General features: G+C 35.1%; 1 protein-coding gene across 1 annotated transcript; it reads right to left on the reverse strand.

The window, feature by feature from the left end:
* Positions 1 to 133: 133 nt before the first annotated feature.
* On the reverse strand, positions 134 to 19798 carry LOC149650960 (SMAD family member 6-like). The gene is made up of 4 exons (XM_089847698.1): positions 18786 to 19798; positions 18583 to 18636; positions 18427 to 18504; positions 134 to 5931 (listed from the first exon to the last, which is right to left on the reverse strand). Exons 1-4 carry the CDS (start codon positions 19225 to 19227, stop codon positions 5342 to 5344), a joined length of 1164 nt encoding a protein of 387 aa, XP_089703824.1. The 5' UTR covers positions 19228 to 19798; the 3' UTR covers positions 134 to 5341.
* Between the last annotated feature and the right edge of the window lie 99 nt (positions 19799 to 19897).

Here is a 19897-nt window from a genome sequence, read left to right on the forward strand (position 1 = left end):
CATAACTGGATGTTGTGTCTTACGGAAACAAGATGGTCAAACACCCAACCATCTCTCCAAAAAAATCCATTTGAAGATGACCCCTATCTCAGCTTCTAAAGTATGCTTAAACTTAATCAAAATAGAGACAATATTTCTTAATAAGCATCCCTTTTTTATTTGAATAAAAACATTTTAGGGCGGCATTTTTCATTTTTATTTTTTTTTAAACTCCCCACATTTTTTATCATAGCCCTCTTTTTTTAATACAATTTACTTATCTTTCAAAAACTGTACAGGAATTTTTTTTCTTCTATACAATAATAATTAAGGTACAACAAGTTTTTCGTATGGGGGTTTTGGGGGAGGGGGGATACGTACAAGTAAGTACATTCAGAACTTTATTTGCTATGTATAATTTGTACAAAATGACCTTGGCAACTTTTAGAAAAATGTATTTTTTCTTCTTCTATTTTTTTATTGTTTATTTATTTTATTTATCTTAAATCTCTCCGTTATTTTGAGTTCAAAAGTGCAATTTCTTTTATATTTTTTTTAGTATGAAAAACTTCGCGGGCCACGCTGACGCTGGTTTATACCTATATTAATATAATTTCACTACTTTTTATAACGAAAATTAATTTCCTATCTTAACATCTGGTGTTTTTATTTATTTTTAAATTCGGTTTTTTTTTAATATTTCATTCTCTCTCATTTTTTTTCTTAGTTAAATTTTAGTTTAGTTAAATCTCATCGGAGCCCAATCAATAGGCCTTTTCAGTAATAACAACTATCGCCACCGGTTACGCGCTTAGGTCAGCACTCGGACTATCTTTATGGGAGGGATTAAATGACCCTTAAGCGGCCGGCGAAGTAATTATACCGAAATAGTCTATTTAAAAAAAAATACTTAAAAACGTAAAAAAAAAACTCGCACTTTTATTATTTATTTTTACAATTAATGAAAATATATAAAAATACCTAATCTATACTTTTTTTCAACAAATTCATTTTTTAAATTAATATATATTTATATTTACTTCTTTTTTCACATTTGAAAAATATAAACCACTCTACGGTTTTTTTTTAAATAATCGAACTAGACAATTAACATTAGTAAGTTAGTACGCTCCGCAGAATTTAATTAACTTAATTAATTATATACGAAAAAAAAAACGAAAAATATTATGTGTTATAACGTAACCTTTTGCATAATTGTTAATAGGCATGATATCTAAGTCACGTTTTTAAACAAATTTTAAGGCATTCCTAAAATTTCGATGCTCAAACCCCGGAATACTGATTCTTACATTATGAGTAGGCCAGTTTAGTCTATTTTTTAAATTAATTTATAACTTCTATAGTGTATAAGGCTGGCTGTGTTTAGGCTGAGAAAAACTGTATTTTTCTTCCTGAAAATTTCACAGGTAAAGAAATTTACTGAAATCAAATATACCACGTGTATTTCTATCAAATACAATTTGTACCTTTGATTTCAGTAATTATTTATAAACTATAATTGTAAATGAATACGTAATACGCGTGATATGCTAAATGATGGCAGATAGGTTTGGTGTTTTTTTTGTATAAAAAAAGCTATAGTAAAGGTTTTTTGGAATATTTAGAAAAATCCCAAATTTATAGGCATATTATTTAGAGAGGTATATTATGTGAGATAATAATTTTCTAACTTATTTTTTTTTTTGGCACAAAAAGCAGCTTGGTTTTATTATAATTTAATGATTTTTTTCTTTGTCTAATGAAGTTTCAGGTAATTATTTTTTACCTTTGTTTCACCAAGAAGTGATATCTAGTTTATTATTGAGAATGTATAAGATGCCTAGGTATTCCCGCGCCATAGTCCCAGTCCCCCTTTCAAAATACAAGGGAGACGTAAATTGAGGCCGGACTATTTCGCCTCTCCTCAGTCGGAAAATACGTAATTTTCGTCATTCGCGTTGCGATGACGTGAGTTTTCAAGAACCAATGAGATGCTGGTTGTAATTTAGAGGCGGGGATCTTCTCCGGACAGGCTACGTTTGGACTGGAGATAAAGCTGGAAATGTGGCGAATTTATACCTTCTCCCTAATAAACTAGATATCACTTCTTGGTTTCATTAAACAAAGTTATCTCGTTTGCCAAGATACGCGATGTCTGGCATGTATTTTTATATAAATCTCTTAGGCTTTATTGTATTTATATGCAAATTAGTTGAAACCAAGCACTTGGGCCTCTTTTAATCTAATCTAATCTAATTATTTAGTGTAAGAATTAGTTTAAAAAATTTTAACACTCAACTATTTCTAATTTTCCTATTTTTTTTTTTTTTGCTATCAGAGTAAAAGCTGTACAAAAAGTCCGTTAAGATATGCATTTAGTGGCGAGTTGTTGTTGTTGTCGTCTTTTGTTAGTTAAATATTTTCCTAAATATTCTAGGCTGTAGTAGTTAATTAACTATTAAGTTATAGTTAAAGAAGGGGCGCTAATTTGAATAATATTAAAAAACAAACCAACTAATATACTAATTCTATATACTGGGTTTCGGGAGATTCTGTAACAATTATATTTTAGAGAAAATGTTGTATTATTATATATTTTGTTTTTGGCACATTAATAATTTTTAATAATAGCTTAAATTCATTTTAACTTAATTTAATTATAATTATTTATTGGGAACTTTGGGAGGGAGGGTTTATGATTTGATTTTATGAATTAATAATTAAGAAAATAATTAATTATGGCTGGTTATTATTATATTATAAATAATGCAAATTAATTTTAATTATGATTAAGTTTAAATTAATTAAACAGAAGAGATGGAGACATTGAGAGAGAGAAGGGGTAGGGGGAGGGGGCTAACCTTAATTTGAGATTCGATTTCAATTACGTTTGTTTTTATTTACGAAAAGTTTTATAGCTTCAAAGGCGCTATAGTTTCTCTCAAAAAGGCACAGTTTTAACACTAATCCTTAATCGTGATATCACAAAACTATTGGGATATGATTCTATATTTCCAGGGGAGGTGTGTATCCCAACATAATTTATTTTATCATAATTTTGCGAAATCTTGGATTAAAGAATGCTTAATTATTAATTAATTAATTTATTTATTTATTTATTGAGATTTACTAACTCCGTTAAAAAAAAAATTCAATTATATTGCACTGATTTTTCCATTGCATCACGTATGCACCAGATTACTTATTTAAGGGTTTTTTGTTGTTAAATTTAATTTAAAGTAATTATAATTAAGACATAAGCCTATGTTTTATTTTGAAAGAAAATTAATTATTAAGGAATGTATTGAACTAAGGCTTAGCGAAAGAGATTTCAATAGAAGTTGTTTTTTTTTGTGCGTTTTTGATCAGTTCAATATTAGATTTCGTTATTGTACCAGATACTTCCGTTTTTCTTTTAACATTGCAATAATTGACTGATTGATTGTACTTTAAGCAAAGGGGCAGTATGGTTTTTCCCGTAAATTGATTTAGTTTTTCTTGTTCAATTAAGTAAGTGTTTTGTCTCATCTCTGATCGATTGAACCAAAAGCAAAGGTTTATAACTGAGAAATTTAAAGTAGACCCAGAGGGTGGAATTATAAATTTTACCTCAAACTTTAGTCCCTTGATTTATCTGAAATTAAAGACGATTAAATCCAAGTTTTATCTCAAATACAAAGGGGGAATTTACCCCCTTTATCTCAAATCCAAAGGGGTATTTACCCCCTTTATCTCAAATCCAAAGGGGGATTTACCCCCTTTATCTCAAATCCAAAGGGGGATTTACCCCCTTTATCTCAAATCCAAAGGGAGATTTACCCCCTTTATCTCAAATCCAAAGGGGGATTTACCCCCTTTATCTCAAATCCAAAGGGGGATTTACCCCCTTTATCTCAAATCCGGGGATTTACCCCCTTTATCTCAAATCCAAAGGTGGATTTACCCCCTTTATCTCAAATCCAAAGGTGGATTTACCCCCTTTATCTCAAATCCAAAGGTGGATTTACCCCCTTTATCTCAAATCCAAAGGGAGATTTACCCCCTTTATCTCAAATCCAAAGGGGAATTTACCCCCTTTATCTCAAATCCAAAGGGGGATTTACCCCCTTTATCTCAAATCCAAAGGGACATTTACCCCTTTTACCTCAAATCCAAAAGGGGTATTTACCCCCTTTATCTCAAATCCAAAGGTACATTTACCCCTCTTATCTCACCAATTTCTATCTTATCTCAAACTTATCTTGCTTTGAAGTACAACCTGCAATGTTTTGTTTTCTTGTTTTTCCTCTATCCAATTAGTTCATAAATAAATTTAATTTTGTACTGCTTTTGAAGTGGGCCCCATTTTACGATATTTTTTTTTTATTTAAAGTTTAAACATAAAAATCAGGTTAATTAAATTGTTAATTTAAGCGAATGAAAATGATAGCTTTAACCTCTCAATTATCCCTTAATACATCAAATTAAACCATAGATTAAATAAATTTAATTAAACATTAAACTGGCATCCTAACAGCGGCTCATCACCCAAAATCCTAATAACCCATTAAAACACGCGCTAGAATCGAAAATAATGTATCAAAATATAGAAAAACAAAATCAGTAGAATACAATGGCGCTTAATTATGGTACAAAAACTAATTTAAAAACGGGGAACAAAATCACTGGGGGCTCAGGACAAAAATAACAACGATGTAGGTAAAATTATTTTCATCCTAGCTTTTTATATACCTACTTAAAACGTTTTAAGTTCGGCTTCTCTTTTTAATTAATAAGAAATAGTTATTTATAGACTAGCATGGCACTTAATGTGATTTATAATTTCAATAAGGAGAGATGAAATCAAAAAGTTTCTTGTTTTTTTTTTTTTTTGTTTGTTTGTTTGTTGTATTTGTTTTTCCTATTTTTTTTTCATTGGAAGTTTCAATAATCGGATCGTAGAAAATAGAAGGAAAATTTTTTCAATCACTTCGCGAAAGATGCAGGGATCTTCGCATTTAGCTTGTAATAATTTGTTTTGATAAGTTTTAATCGATTGTTTATTTTTACGATTGTTTTCACGTTCAATAACTTTACATACACTTTAAGGCGTCATCGGTTGGTTTTATTTACTTCGAAACATTCTTCTTTTCTTCTTTTATTGCTTGCAAGTTATAAAAAACTTAGCCTACTTGTAATATTCGCCTACTTTTTAATTTTAACGCGGTGACCGCGGCCTGTCGACTACTTGTAGCAACGACAATGAAGGCGTATTCTGCCGATTTCTCGCGTACTTGTTGGCGTAGCTGAGGCCATTTCCGCGGATGACGACGTTGTTTGAATAGATTGGAAGAGACTCGGACTCGTCTCCCGTCATCTTTCGTCACCTAGGCGGAGGTGGGGTTAATAGCACCTCGAGCCAACAAGGGCAAGAGGTGACGAATTGTCTGGAGTATTTGGGACCCCATCCCTTGGCGAAGCTAATCCGGACGGCATTGGGGTCAAAGGGACCCTCGCGGAGACAATCGGTCTCGTCATTTCGCTGATGTCTTTGCTCGCGTCGTTCTAGAGCCTTGTACAGTTCCGATTTTGCGTAATCGAAGATTTTCACCGAGTAACCGGGCGGTACTTTGAAGACGGTTAAGTTCCGGACACCCGGGGCGTCCAGCGTGGGCGAATTGACAAACAAGGGCACTTTAGAGCGATTATACACCCAAACCGAGTCGTCCTCGCGCGTGATGGTGACACCGGTGCCCATTTTCTCTCTAGTTCTTAGGATGGACTCTTGTTTTGTCGGGTTGGTTTTAAACAGAGCACCCAGGCACATACCGTCCCCGTGAGGTAGATCAGCGAAGACGTTGACCGATGATTCGTGAACCGGAAACAGGCGACCAACTCGCGATATCAGTTCCCAGTACGCTACTTTACACCAGGGTGGTCCGTGGTGACTTCCGGTGGCGCAACTACTTCCGGCTGTAAGCAAAAATAAAAAAAACACGAGAAAATTACTAATTAGATACGGTCGTAGTGAGATAGGGACTAATTATGCCTTGTCAGAAATTCTTAATTTTCTCATCTGTACACGTACAAATGATATTTTTACATAACCATGATCATAAGTTTATAAGATATGTTGCATAAGTTTGTCATTGGTTACAAACTGTAGCTTGTCATGAAGTGACGTAGGTCATAGATTCTCGTAAAACGCTGTCAAAGGCTTAGTACAGACTAAATAGTAATGTGGACTGCAAAACCGAGTGTAGTCAATTCTCGCTTGTCGTTCTCGAACAAGCTCTCAATAAGTATCTAGCATTACGAAGTACAGGAAGTGTCAGACTTATGGAACGCATAAACTTATGCAACGATATACATACGCGAAAAGTTAAAATTTCTTTAACAAATTCAGTATATTATCAGTATGCATGCTTATAGGTAAATATTATATATTTCTTCGCTAAGTGCATTGTAAATAACAACAGATATCTAGTCAGTCTTTGGGTTCAAAAACGATCGTAAACCATTCTGTATCTAAATTCCTTTGGCACTTGTTGGCTCTTGACATTATTTGGTAAGTCGTCATCAATAGCTAGTTTCCAACCGTCAGAGATTAAAAATAGGCAAGGGATGTGACACGAAAGAGACCAAACAGTTATGAGCTCGTATATTTTTATACCCAAACTGGATCATATTTCTTTTAATGCATTGAAATATAATCCTATTGAAGGTCAAATACTAAAGATAAAAATTATATTGGGGGAAAGTGAATTTGGGAATACACCAAAGCCTTCCTTTTCCCTTATAGTAGTAAAGGGTTAAAGTCGATATTATTTTTTTTCTATCAATTATAGATTTTAAATAAAATTATGTATGTTCATATCGCTTCAAAATATTCAATATTCAAGTTCATTCAAACTTTTAGAGGGAAAACAATTCTTGGAACTTAAAATTAATAAAAACTATGGCTCCCTTCATCCGGTGCTGGTAATAAATTCATTTAAATAAAAATATAATTACTATTAATTTTAATTTTCAATTTTCAATATCCCCCTAAATTTCTAAGTAAAATCGAAAATTGGAAAAACCACACACACCGCGGCTGGTTTCATTAATAAAGTAATACGTCATTCAAGGCTAACTAAAAAGTATTATTACAAAAATATACGCCATCGATTCGAGTGCTTAATTACACCTTTTAATTGTTTTAACAAATGGAAACCTCCCTTTTACCCGAAAATATTTAATAATGAATCGAGTATTGTACGTCATCACGTGGTTTATTTTTGAGTTGTAGCCAAGAGTACTTAAGTGTTTTTGATAGATTATTGGTATTAATCAAGGTCTACTGAATAACACCGCGGCCATTTTGAATTTGATTAACCTATATTTTTTCACTTTACTTCTTCATTCATCGCGACTACTGACTTAACTACTCAGGAGGGACACCACGATTTTTCAAGAAATGAAATAATTGTCGCGACTGAATGTCGACAAACTTTTCAAGAAGGGGAGACATCGTCTCAAATCCCACATTTTTAAATGAAAATTCAAATATAACAGATACTGAATATCCTAAAGATTCTTGCTGTATTTATTATTTTAATCTAAGTTATTTCTTAGTTTATTATATAAAGTTTGAAAGTCACTCAAGAAGTGTAAACATTGGAATTAGGTATAATATTTACCTATGTGTATGGGTTAAAACATTTCTTGCATGCTAAGATCAATTAACGTTCTCACATTTTTAGCACATTATTTTTCACACGAATTTAGTCACCTACTTTTTAAAGTGTAAACAACATATACCTCCCCTTAAACACACTGTATTTTCCTCGAATTCTAACAATACATCACATGACCAACTAAATTTCTAGAAATTACACAGGGAGGTTTAGAAGAATATTTTTACTAACGACCCCTTAAATTTAATTAAGAAACTGATTTAGACAATGATTTCTAATTTAATTAATTAAGGGGTCATCCCTAAAACACTACTCAAATCATAACTCAAAAACAGTGTCCCTTGGGGCAATCAAAATGGAGATAGAAGTTAACATTTTCGACTCAAAATTGGTTTCCCAAAGAACAAATATCCCCCTTAGTTTATGGCAGACTTATCAGAAACACCCTGTACATAAATTTCACAATTACACTCTCATAGAAAGTGTTTTTCATCAAACAATTTCTACCTGGAAATATACTTTAACCGTTTTATTTTGACGTTGCTATAACAACTAACGTTGTTATACCGAGAACTAAACCAAAACGTTTCAGAGAAAATTAGCTAGCAATAGTGTCTATCTTAGCACGAGCCTTTTTCATAGGAAAATGTATTATACAACTGAACAATATTGGCGCCTATAAAGTCTTCCTTTAATGGTCTCTTCACGTGTGAAGCGTTATATAGCGCGTGCTTAAGTAAAACCAAGAACCCATATAAGACTCAAGAACGTATCTTACGGTTTTAACATAAGTTTATAAGATATGCTCCATAAGTATGACACTACCTATACAAGTTCGTAATGCAAGAGACTTACAGAGACTCGAGCTAGTTCGAGAACGACAAGCGAGAATTGAAGTACTACACTCGGTTGTTAATTTTGCAGGACTTCCATCTAGGTCCTATTTAGTCTGTACTACTAAGCCTTTGACATGCAGCGCCTCACCAGGCGTTGCTTTACCTCTAATCTATGACCTGCGTCACTTCATGAAAAGCTCTCAGTAACCAGTGACAAACTACTTTCCAACTTTCTATTTCTGAACGTTCTCGCGTGTTATATGGGTTCTTGGTAAAACTGCAAAGGCGTTTCTAATGTTGTGCTTTTATAAAATCATTACGGTCATACATTTCTTTTTCTATAGCTTTGTATTCTTGGGTGTAGGCCAAAGTCAAATTCACGATCATATAGATTTCAATATATTTCCGTATATATAAGCCCTGTTCCAGAAGTAGATAAACAACCAAAGTTCTCAAAAATTAAATACGATATATGTTAACTGCTTCGTTGTGGATAAAGTAGAATACAGCCTTGGAAGGAGTAATGTTTACCATGGTAAAAATAGGTTTTTAAGTAGGAGATAAACCTTTTCTAACGTTGAATTCTGCAATATTGAAACCTTAACTTCACTGCAGTTATCAAAACCATTACGAGGCAATCTAGTTCAGTTTAATTCAGTTCCGAACACTTTCTCTCTTAAACTCAAAATGTTTTGACAATCCTTTATAATTTAAGAAGTGTTAGTTTTAATTAAAGGTTTCCGATAAATGATTCATGTATTCAATGAAAACACGATCCATTAAGGTCTGGAGTTAACCGTAGGACAGTTCTAACCGAGCTCTATACTGCATGTTACGATTAGTACATTTTCTCAGAGAGAAACAGTGTTTAAGAGCAAATAAACATCGTGTGAATTCACTTCTGCGTTTGCGCAGCTCACTCACTGTTACTCGTGTAAATGGTCTATCAAAAACTATACAGTCGCGTTGGACTTGATGTTTAGGGGTAATAAATCTACTTCATCTTGTCGGCTCATAATGTTTTTTCGACAAAAAAGTCATTTCAAAGGATGCCGACAGTTTCTAGTAATTATATCTCCTCATTTAAGAGAGAGAGAGAGAGAGAGACAGACCATTTTTGGTACGAAATTCCAGAAAGAATATTTAAAACCGGAAATGGTCTTGAAGCTGGATGGATATTTTTAAAACTACTTTTTTATTCTCTTCAATTTCTCGAGTTTTCAAAACTTTTAAAGTGAGGCTAGAGTAGGCCAAACTAATTTTTAGAACACGAGGTTTTATAATTAGTAATTACGTAATGCAATTATACAGGGTGTTTGTGAAAAGTCCATCAATAATGAAAGGGCGTATTTACTGGGCCATTTTGAGTCGAAAATGTTCTATGACATTTTGCCGTCCGAGCCACGGTTTTCGAGTTATGATTTGAATATTTTAGGGATGACCCCTTCATTAAATTAGCGCTGTCTTAAAATTTCTTAATTAAATTTAAGGGGTCATCCGTAAATTACTCCAATCATAACTTGAAAACAGTGGCCCGGACGGAAAAATGCCATTGAACATTTTCGACTCAAAATGGCCCAATAAACACGCCCTTTCATTATTGATGGACCTTTCAGAAACACCCTGTATTTTATGGTCTTTCTAGACAGCTTTCGAGACAACAAACATGGTCAAAATTGCATGTTGTTGACATTTAAAATTGTTTGACTTATTTTTAGCTAAGTTATGATTGATTAACCTTGACCTTATTTAAAATGAACTCATGACGTCACCAACGAGTACGAATAAATAACCTTATTAAAATAATAACTATAATCCATAACACCTAATCTTTATCTGTCCAGCACGTATTATCGATTCGCGGTTGGCTATAATGGACGGACACACCGTGACCGTTATGTCCAAGCCAGCCGGAAATATACATAAAATTCGTTTTAAAAAAGCAAATAGGTAAACGCAACTCTATCATAAATTTATATACGATATATTCTCTAAGTGTAACATTTATTATGGCACGTGGTTTTGCAGGAAAAAACCCTCCGTATTATGTGAGTATGCTAAGCCTTTGACAGCCATTTACAATACTATGAAGCAAAAGTATATAGATATAAAAACCTTAAGTACACTTCATTGAAACTTGCTCGCGTCGTGTAATATGAGAAGCCAGGCTCCTTTACCCCAGAATAGTGTCGACACCCTCTGCGCATGATTGCCTTCCCGGCTTTGGTACAGGGAACAAAGAGGGTAGAAAGAGGGGGAGTTGAAGCTAGCGGCTTTGGCAAGGCATTTTGGGTGTTCTCGCTTTTCTTTTTTTATTTATTTGTCATATTTCGCTCCTAATATCCGGTTCACCGTATTTCAACCAATAAGAGGTCAGAGAAAGATGCGCGCGCACACCGGAAGCTTAGAGGTAAACTTTCAAAGCGAGAACACTCCAGCCAAGCCTTCTAATCCCCCTCTTTCTACCCTCTTTGCCGTGAACAGGTTCATAAAGTAGCCAGCATCATGTACTACTTTATATAAACCTATGACGTTAAGAAGCTTTTCCCCTGTTGGTTAGTTCCTGCAGGCCGCTTCTCAGTTTACATGTCGTCTACAGCCTAAGGCAGTGAATTGTTAATGAAGAGTACTTTTTGCTTTTAGACCCATACACTTTTGCTATGACGTTACATTTTCACCTACGTCATTACACGACGCTATTAAACGTATCTTATAAACATATGATAAACACTTATGTTGCCGCGGTTTTGCAAACAAAAAAAGACCTTCGTCTTAACTCGGTATGCTAAGCCTTTGACAGCCTTTCACAAATATATGACGTTACGTGTTCACTTATACGAAACATATCTTATAAACTTATGATAAACTCTATGATATCATAAAGTCTCGCTCAGTCAGTCGTCTATGGCTTTTACTTCCTCCCAATTCCGCTAAAAATTCGTACCCCCATTTTGCGTTTTATCTTTTTAAAAAAAAAAAGAGAAAAGAAAAATTGTAGGGTAACTACACGCCGTGGCGACGGCGAGTCAGATGCCAAGGCTTCAACATTGAGTCTCTCTACCTCTGGCGCGGAGCTACGGCGCCAGTCAAATATTAGGCGTCGTGGTTCTTCCGAGATCGAGCTAGCTAAGAGGGAGGGGATTCGACGTAGGGGGACAAGGGCTTACAACAACGTCATACGGGAAAAAAAGAAGAGGATAAACAAGCGGGGAAAGTTAGTGTTAAGAAAGGCAAAACACCCCCTTTCATAAGTGGGTGACATTCTATCACATTCTATATAGAGATCTCTTTGTAATTGGTTCATTGTACTCAAAACTCAATGGAGAGAGAGAGAAAGAGAGAGAAAAAAGGCTTGACGTCCCCGATATACTAATGGTATTTCTTTGAATGATGCAGGGGTCAAATCAGACAATTCTATAAAAACTCCCCTGGTCATTTTGCTTTCACTCGAGAAAATAGGCCAGTTTCCTACCCGCCCACCCCTCCTCGAAAGCGTACCCTTTAATGCTACACAAGAACTTGAAAGAAAGAGTTAAGTCTAATTTTAAGTGAAAAATTATAAAAAGTAGTTTTAGGTTAATTTCTTAAACTCCGTATTACCCAAAAACTATATTAATCTGAGCACCTTAAAATACTAAAACATATTAATTTTCAATTTTACAAAAAAAGTTAAATATAGTTCAATTAAAATTTAATTTTAATATTGCATTTTATTATTTATAGACACTTTGGTGCATAGAGGTAAAACAGATCTACAGGGGCCCATAGGAAATACATTAGATATTTTCAGCCTGTAAGTTCGGCTTTTTTCACAAAAATTAATATTTCGAATTTTAAAATAATTTAATAATATATTTTTCGGTTTCATAATTAAATATATATGGCATTATTTTTTTTAATAAATATTTATAATTAAAATTAGGCTTAAGATAAATTTAAAGAATGCGAAACACTTTTAGGGTAAATATTTTTAAACTGCAGGTCTGGTAATTAGTCTAAACTTTATTACATTTACAACTACATTATAAAGTAAAAGCTTTCCATTTCTACGTTAGGAAAGAGCCTAAAACCGAGGCTTAACATAATATATGTCCGTTCTAGGAACCACAAAGCCAGCGGAGGAGGGAAGGAGAATACAGTAAGTTTCTTCATTTTTATTGTCAAAACGATTTCCAAAGAATCCCTCCTCTTTGTGAGCGCTATATTTTTATAGACACTTCGTATAGCAAGCTCTACACCTTTTATATCGATTATTCGAGACTAGGTTAAATGCTTTTAAGTGTAACTTAGTGTTCGGTATAGTTCGGCGAAAAGCGTTTGAATATACACGTATTTTCAAGGGTCTTATTTACTAGGGTAATACAAGGTTTGCAGACTAGAAGTATTGATACCATTTACACCAGGAGTCCAGCCTTTTTGGTAAGTCTGAACTTTGCCCACCAAGTAGTTTGGACTCCTGGTGTAAATGGTATCAATCCTCCTAGTCCGAAAACTATGCTATATTTAATGGGAATTTAAAAATTATATAGTAACATAAATTAGTTGTGATAAGATTTAAATGAAGTTGCGTTCGGATAAGCGACTAATCTATTTTAGTAAATATTTACGTGACATTTTGACCTATTTTTGTAGATATTTACGTGATATTTTGATCTATTTTTGTAGATATTTACGTGATATTTTGACCTATTTTAGTAGATATTTACATGATATTTTGACCTATTTTCGCAATATTTTGACCTATTTTAGTAAATATTTACGCGATATTTTGACCTATTTTTGTAAATATTTACGTGATAATTTGACCTATTTTAGTAGAAATTTACGTGAAATTTTGACCTATTTTAGTAGACATTTACGTGAAATTTTCACCTATTTTACCCTATATTTTCAAATAATATTGAAATATTCATAGTTATAGACGAAAATCACTTGCATAAAAATATATATCCAAAATAACAATATATTAACTTAATATATATTAAGAAATAACAAATAATAGTTAAAATAATTTATTATTATATTGGCTTCTTTTGTGGCCCACCATTTTGGCATTGGATTTAAGCTAAGCATTAAGAAGGAGAGGAGTGGAATGGGGGGGGGGTAAGAGGGTTTACAAGATAGTGTGTGTGTTTTTTTCTGTTTCTCGAAGACTGGTTTCCTCTCTAAGAGTAAGAACGTTTTCCTATATAGTTTGGCGCCGAAATTCATCCCCCATTTGTCCCCCCCGTCCCGGGTTAAGCTCTTAAAAGCCCCTAGTTCTCCTCCTCCAAAAACGAAAAACAGAAAAGAAGAAAAAAATACTTCTAGCCGTCCCTCTTCTCTCAAAGCTATTTCGGCGGCAGAACGTGGAGACCACGTTTGCGTTAATTTTCAAGGGGGAGAAAATATATTTCTTTAATAAACGAATAGTGTAGTAAAAATGGCCCTAATCATCCAAATGAAATTAAAGGCATTGTCTTCCCATTAACTAATATTATAGAAACAACATACGAGAAACCAAAGTTTGAAAGTGTGACGACAGAATGACGTCAAACATTCATTCCCCCTCCCTCGGTTAATTTTGTATTATTTTAGACTAAAGAGACGATGAAATGAGGTTTGTTTCATCACAATCTTTGGTCTAAAATACAGTTAGAGAAGCTATAGGTATATCTCATAACGCATAGTAATTCGTTAAGCCTTTGTAAACAATTGTTTTCTATTAAAAAATAGACCCAACTTGTTGAAAATCATTCTGAAAATTAGGCTTAACTGGTTCACAGTCATAACGAAAATTAGGCTTAAGTGGTTCACAATCATAATGAAAACTAATCTTAACTGGTTTACAATCATAATGAAAACTAGGCTTAACTGGTTTACAATCATAATGAAAACTAGGCTTAACTGGTTGAAAACCATTCTGAAAATTAGTCTTAACTGGTCCACAATCATAACGAAGTTTGCAAAATCGCCTAAATTACTTCCTTATCAGTATCTCCTGGTCTAATACCTTCCCTTTAAAAGGTTTTATCTAAATTTTAATACCACGGTATATTACCTAAACCGAATCTAATTAAATCGGTCTCCCATGTTTTTTTTTTTTTTTTTGTTAATTTTTAAAAAATAGGCTTAGTGAGTGTAGTCTGGGGGTCTGTCTCCGCCCCTGTAGCTTCCAGTTTTCTAGTAAAGAGAATATCACGATTGTATTTTTCCCAAAAAATGAATGGCGCCGAGTTTGTGACGTTACAACCCAGACAAGTCCCGACGCCGCGACGGAATTATGGCCCGACTCTCTCTCTCTCAAGAAAGAAAGAAAAAAAATTCTTTTTTGGTCCGAGATAGAGGTACAAAGAAATTTTTCCCTTATGCCAATTAACTAACTAAAAACGCGTGTTATTTTTGCCATTTACCTTAGTAAAAATATAGATATATATATGTATTTGATATCGGTGGTTAGAAATTGTTTATCAAAAAACCCTCCAACCTACACAGTTAAGTCTAGAAGTTCTGTTATCCACTTATTCGATTCATAAAAAAACCTTTTTTTTTTGTTATCTCAAATTCGTTCGTTCCTTGATAAGTAATTATCTATCCCATTAAATATAATTTGGGTGTAATATATTTTCTTAAAAAACTATTATACGATTATCTAAAAAAAAAGATAGCTTTATTTTAAAAGTAAATAATAAATTATTAGCAAAATGGATACAATGTTTATACCTGTCTAGTTTGACAGGTTATAAAACTTTATTTAAACATTTATTTATTTATTTATAATCCCACACTAAATCATAATTTATTTGAAATTAAACTATATTTATTATTAATTTTAAAACAATTAACGCGACGGTAATTGTAGTTAAAACTTCTAACGGTTTAAGAGCCCATTTTTACTAAAATAAAAAAAACTGAAAGATAGCCCCGGGTTATCTAACCTCGTAGTTGATAGGGCTAATTTTTGCCAAAGGAATGTTGACCGGAATGTAAAAAGCACCGTCTAAGTCTAAGTCTAACCCTCATCTACTGTCCGAACCCCCACCCCTAACTAGCGTTGAAAAAATAGGTAGAAAATAAACCAAACCCCATCGGTAATTTCCAAAGTTAAAAATATACTTCATGCCAAAAGCGGGGATAGTGAATTTTCAATCGGTATTTAAAAAAGCCCAAATGCCCGTTATCTCTTTGCTACAATCTTTAAATGATAAAAACCATACATCAGCTTTCTTCTTCTTTTTCCTTTGTAGCTGGTGGTAGCCCCGGTATGTCATTTACTATAGACCAAGCCAAAAAAAAACCTCCCAGAAAAAATAAGGGGCAGTGTATAACTTATTTCAACGCTATTTCCTTAAGATGGAGTTTGGTTTATAATCTATAATACTGATGAAACCAAGTTATATTGGGAGCGCATCCAATTCAGACGACTACTATAAGGGGGAATGATTTTTCAAGTACTACCTGTTGCTTCTATCCTGAGCTGAGTCTAGGCTAGTACATCTACGAAACGATAGATGCTACAGGGAGGTCGGACGGCGGATGAGGAGCTCAGAGAGATTCCAGAATAAAAAATAAAATTGCTATTGGACTGACTAGTGACTACACACTACACTATCTTTTGGAAATATTTTTCTATCAATGCCGGCATAGTTAAAGAAAGAAATTATCAGTTTGCTTGGGTATATACATATTTTTTTTTTCTTTTAAAGGGATGTTTAGACGAGCGAACTTCCATTACGAGTTTTTGTTTAAGGACTTGGCGTTGGAAGACAGGGCTCGAATTAATTTTTATATTGAAAATCCCTAACATTTCCAGCTAATCCATGACCAAATTTTGTCAATATCCATGAGCATTTAAAGTACGTGTTTATCAGAGCCCACTTTATAATTATATCAGGGCACGTATTTAGCATTGCTCTAAGCAATCATGGTTTGATATACCTAACAAAATCTCTGATCTTTTTAAGAAAATAGGGAGCTAACAACTGGCTAGGGGGAAGAGATAGTCTGACGTCACGCAGCCCCCTCTCTGGTTGGCATTTTTGCGTGTATAATACCATGGATGAAACAAGGATAGCCGACTCTAGCTTTGGCTGTAGTACCCGATTTTCGAAACACGACCGTGGCGCCCCCTTTTTGTCGTACGGAAAAACTGGGGGATATTAACATTGGGGAAACTAGTCCCTTGCCCCCCGTGCATCTAATTATGTTCCGTACGAGAACTAGAGGCCGCTAGAAGCACTAGCTTCTGCAACGCTTCTGTCATGCCTCTACCGGACGTTTACGGAAACTACCGGAGTCGACTCTCCTTACTTCCTCCCTGATAATACTGTTTCCAACCGTTTTGGGGGATGAAACTCCAGTAAGAGATAGAAGGGTGTGACGTTTCAGGGTCAGAACTGTTAGCTCCCATACTTTAAAACCCTGACTTATCCAGGTGCTTTACGAACCCTGGGAGAGTAGATCGAGTTACCTTAGCGATACAATACAACTATCTTGAAATAACTACCTAATAAATTATTAAAGTCTGTCCGATAATTATTTCTAATTATTTCCTCTTAATAAATAAACTGTACAAAATTCAGTCTCCTTAGTTCGTAATTCTCCCCAGTTTTCTGAACTAATTCATATACTGTATACACTTCTTCATCTTTAAAATCTTTCAAACCCATGGTATAAAAAAAATAAGTACTTGAAAAGAATGGCCACGCGGTTTTTGGGTTCTTGGCGGTTGAAAGTATATAGGGAGTTGCTTAGAGTCAGGTCTTTTTATTTTCTGGCCATGCCATGCATCGGGAATTTTTTTTAAAAAAAAAAGAAAAAAAATAAGTATAGTTGGGAGCTGTATAAACTTACTAGGGAGGGTGGGTTTGCAAAAAAATCTTGATGTCGGGGACGGTACTGTGAGAGAGAGAGCGCGAGAGAGAAAAATTCACGTTGAGGGGTTGATAAAAGGGACTAGCTATAGCTAGCTAGCCAGAACCTAATGGTAACCCTGAAGAACTTGTATAAGAATTATATATATATATATATAAATTGTACTTGTAGAAGAAATACCGAAAAAGAAAGAGACTTTTTGATTGCGCCAAGTTTTGGAGTACTTCTTTTTTCAAGTGGGGGTCTGAGTTTTATTTTTTTCCCAGCCCCTTTTAGACGGGATCTTAAGTACTATACTTTTAAAGAGCGAGTATCCTTACAATAAATAATTAAAGCCCTTTCTAAGTCTAAGATTCTTCGCTATTTTAACAAAAGGAGGGGTTGGATATTCTCTCGTGAAATTCTTAAAGTAAAACTTAAAAAAAAATGTCAAAACTTTTTAACAAAATTTCTCGAAACTTTCCATATCACATCCGACCCACCGACCTTTCCCACGATTTTTGTTAAGTCCTTTCCTTTAAATTTTCGGGGCCTATTTTCCCCGGGCTATGAGGATACGGACTTCTGTCTGCCATTCTCATTATTTAGAAAAGACGTTTGTAGAGCTAAGTGGCGGTGGTATTTAATAATAGGTTCTGGACTCCCAGTTCTTTCTACTTCTAGAATACTTATACCAAAAAAAAAAAAAAAAAATGAAAGTCGGTGTATAGACCATAAAAATGTTATATCGCATCTATTATGATGGTTGTTTCTAGGGCTTATGTTTTTCTCCAACAAATTAAGGGGTCATTTATAAATAACTCGTAACGCAAGTTTTATTATTTAATTATTTTTTATTTATAAATTGGAATAATATATTTTCTATAGACAATTTTTCTAGACTTTTGTTAAGTCAGAGATTTTAAAGAACTCTTGGTTGAGGGTTTTTACATCTACATTTTAAGATTAATTTGTCTACCCACCTAGATCTCCCCTCGTTAGGTTAATTAATAATTCATTAGTGCAGGAAATTAACAGGTTTCAAATTCTTAGGGCTAAGTTTTATGAAATTTCTCGAAACTGCCAGAAAATGAATAAAGAAAAAAAAAACTTTTTCTTACCCAATAAATGGCTACAGAATGACCCGTACTGGTTTGTGCCTCCAGTTTCAGTGGAATATGGCTCGCTCTGTAGTTGGTCTAACGAAAGAAAATTGCGTAAAACGGTTATATTTTTGAAATGAACAGTGGTATTTAATGGAAATTAAGTATTCTTACCATCATCCTGGAGAATTTCACGGGGCAATTTGGAGTAAGGGGGTGGAGGCGAGTCTGAAAGACAAAATTTATCTTCCATGAATGGAAATTCAAATTAATTTACGAAGTTTGAGCTAGCAAAACGCCGAGAAGCGAAGACACCGAGCTGTTTAACGCTTCCCGGTCATTCGAACATTTACTTATCGATGTAATTGTTGGTTTACCTGGTTTATAAATCCTACTCCAGTGATAAGGGTTGCAACATATATACAAGGGGTCCGAAGCCGACTGGCACCAGGGCAACCTTTTCAACTCGTAATCGTGCCTGACTTCGGGCCACCTCCACAACTGACAGCACAAGACGTGGGGGGCAGCCGTCCGCCGACCCAGTCTGAGGTCACCTCGGGGCACCAGGACGCAACCGGTGTCGTCGGCACCCCGACTCTCGATGGCCTGCGAGAGTAGTTCCAACTGCGTTTCTTTTAAACGTTTCAGCATGGATTGCGCCACCGTTTTGACCTCCAGTTCTTCGGGACCGAGGATGTCCGCGGTGGCCGCCTCGGACGGGGCGCCATCGGGCCCCACGCTTTGCTGTCGGTTTATCGAGGTTGAGGCGCGTAATTTCCACAAGCGCTTCGCTAGCGCGTTCCGCTTAGAACGAAACATGAAAGTACAACATAATTTCGGTTGTCGGTCCTCCGCCTCCAGGCCTGATGATGAGGTGACATTCAACCCCGTGATCGGAGAACAACCGAGAAGCCTACCCGGCACGCCAGCCGAAAGCTACATACGCGAGTCGTCGGAGACTCTGTCAGTGACTCGAGAGCCCCGAAAACTAAGGCTTAGCGCCTTTCGAACGCCAAATCCCGCATCGATTTTCTTTTGAGGTAGACGGATAACGGACGGAAACGCCAAGAGCGATTCCTATTTACTTTCTTTTTCAAATTGTCGCGAATTCTTCAGACGGATTGCTGTCGAACTGGGCTGGTCAAAATCCGAACGTCGAAAATCCTCCGGAGCGGAAGAATACCTTGCTCGGGCGCCATTGCCAGGACGCGGGTAAGAAGGAGAACGGGGGATAATTTAACTTTTTTCCTCTCGATCGGAAAAAAAATTACTGGCTCCTATACGACCTAAAGGTACTCTCGCGAGAACAACGTATAAAATTCCGACGATGCCACCAAGCTGGTCAGGTTCGCGGGACCTTAGATCTCCCGTGCCAAATAATACTCAGCCTTCATTCTGACCACGGCACAATCGGGGGGAGGGAGGCTCGCGTACTACGATGGGTAACCCCTCTAACTTCTTACCCTCCCAAACCACGAGGCTCGAAGGA

This window comes from Phalangium opilio, unplaced genomic scaffold (genome assembly GCF_054372755.1).
Source record: "Phalangium opilio isolate 3A_F unplaced genomic scaffold, DU_Popi_V2 ptg000082l_1, whole genome shotgun sequence".
NCBI lineage: Eukaryota > Metazoa > Arthropoda > Arachnida > Opiliones > Phalangiidae > Phalangium > Phalangium opilio.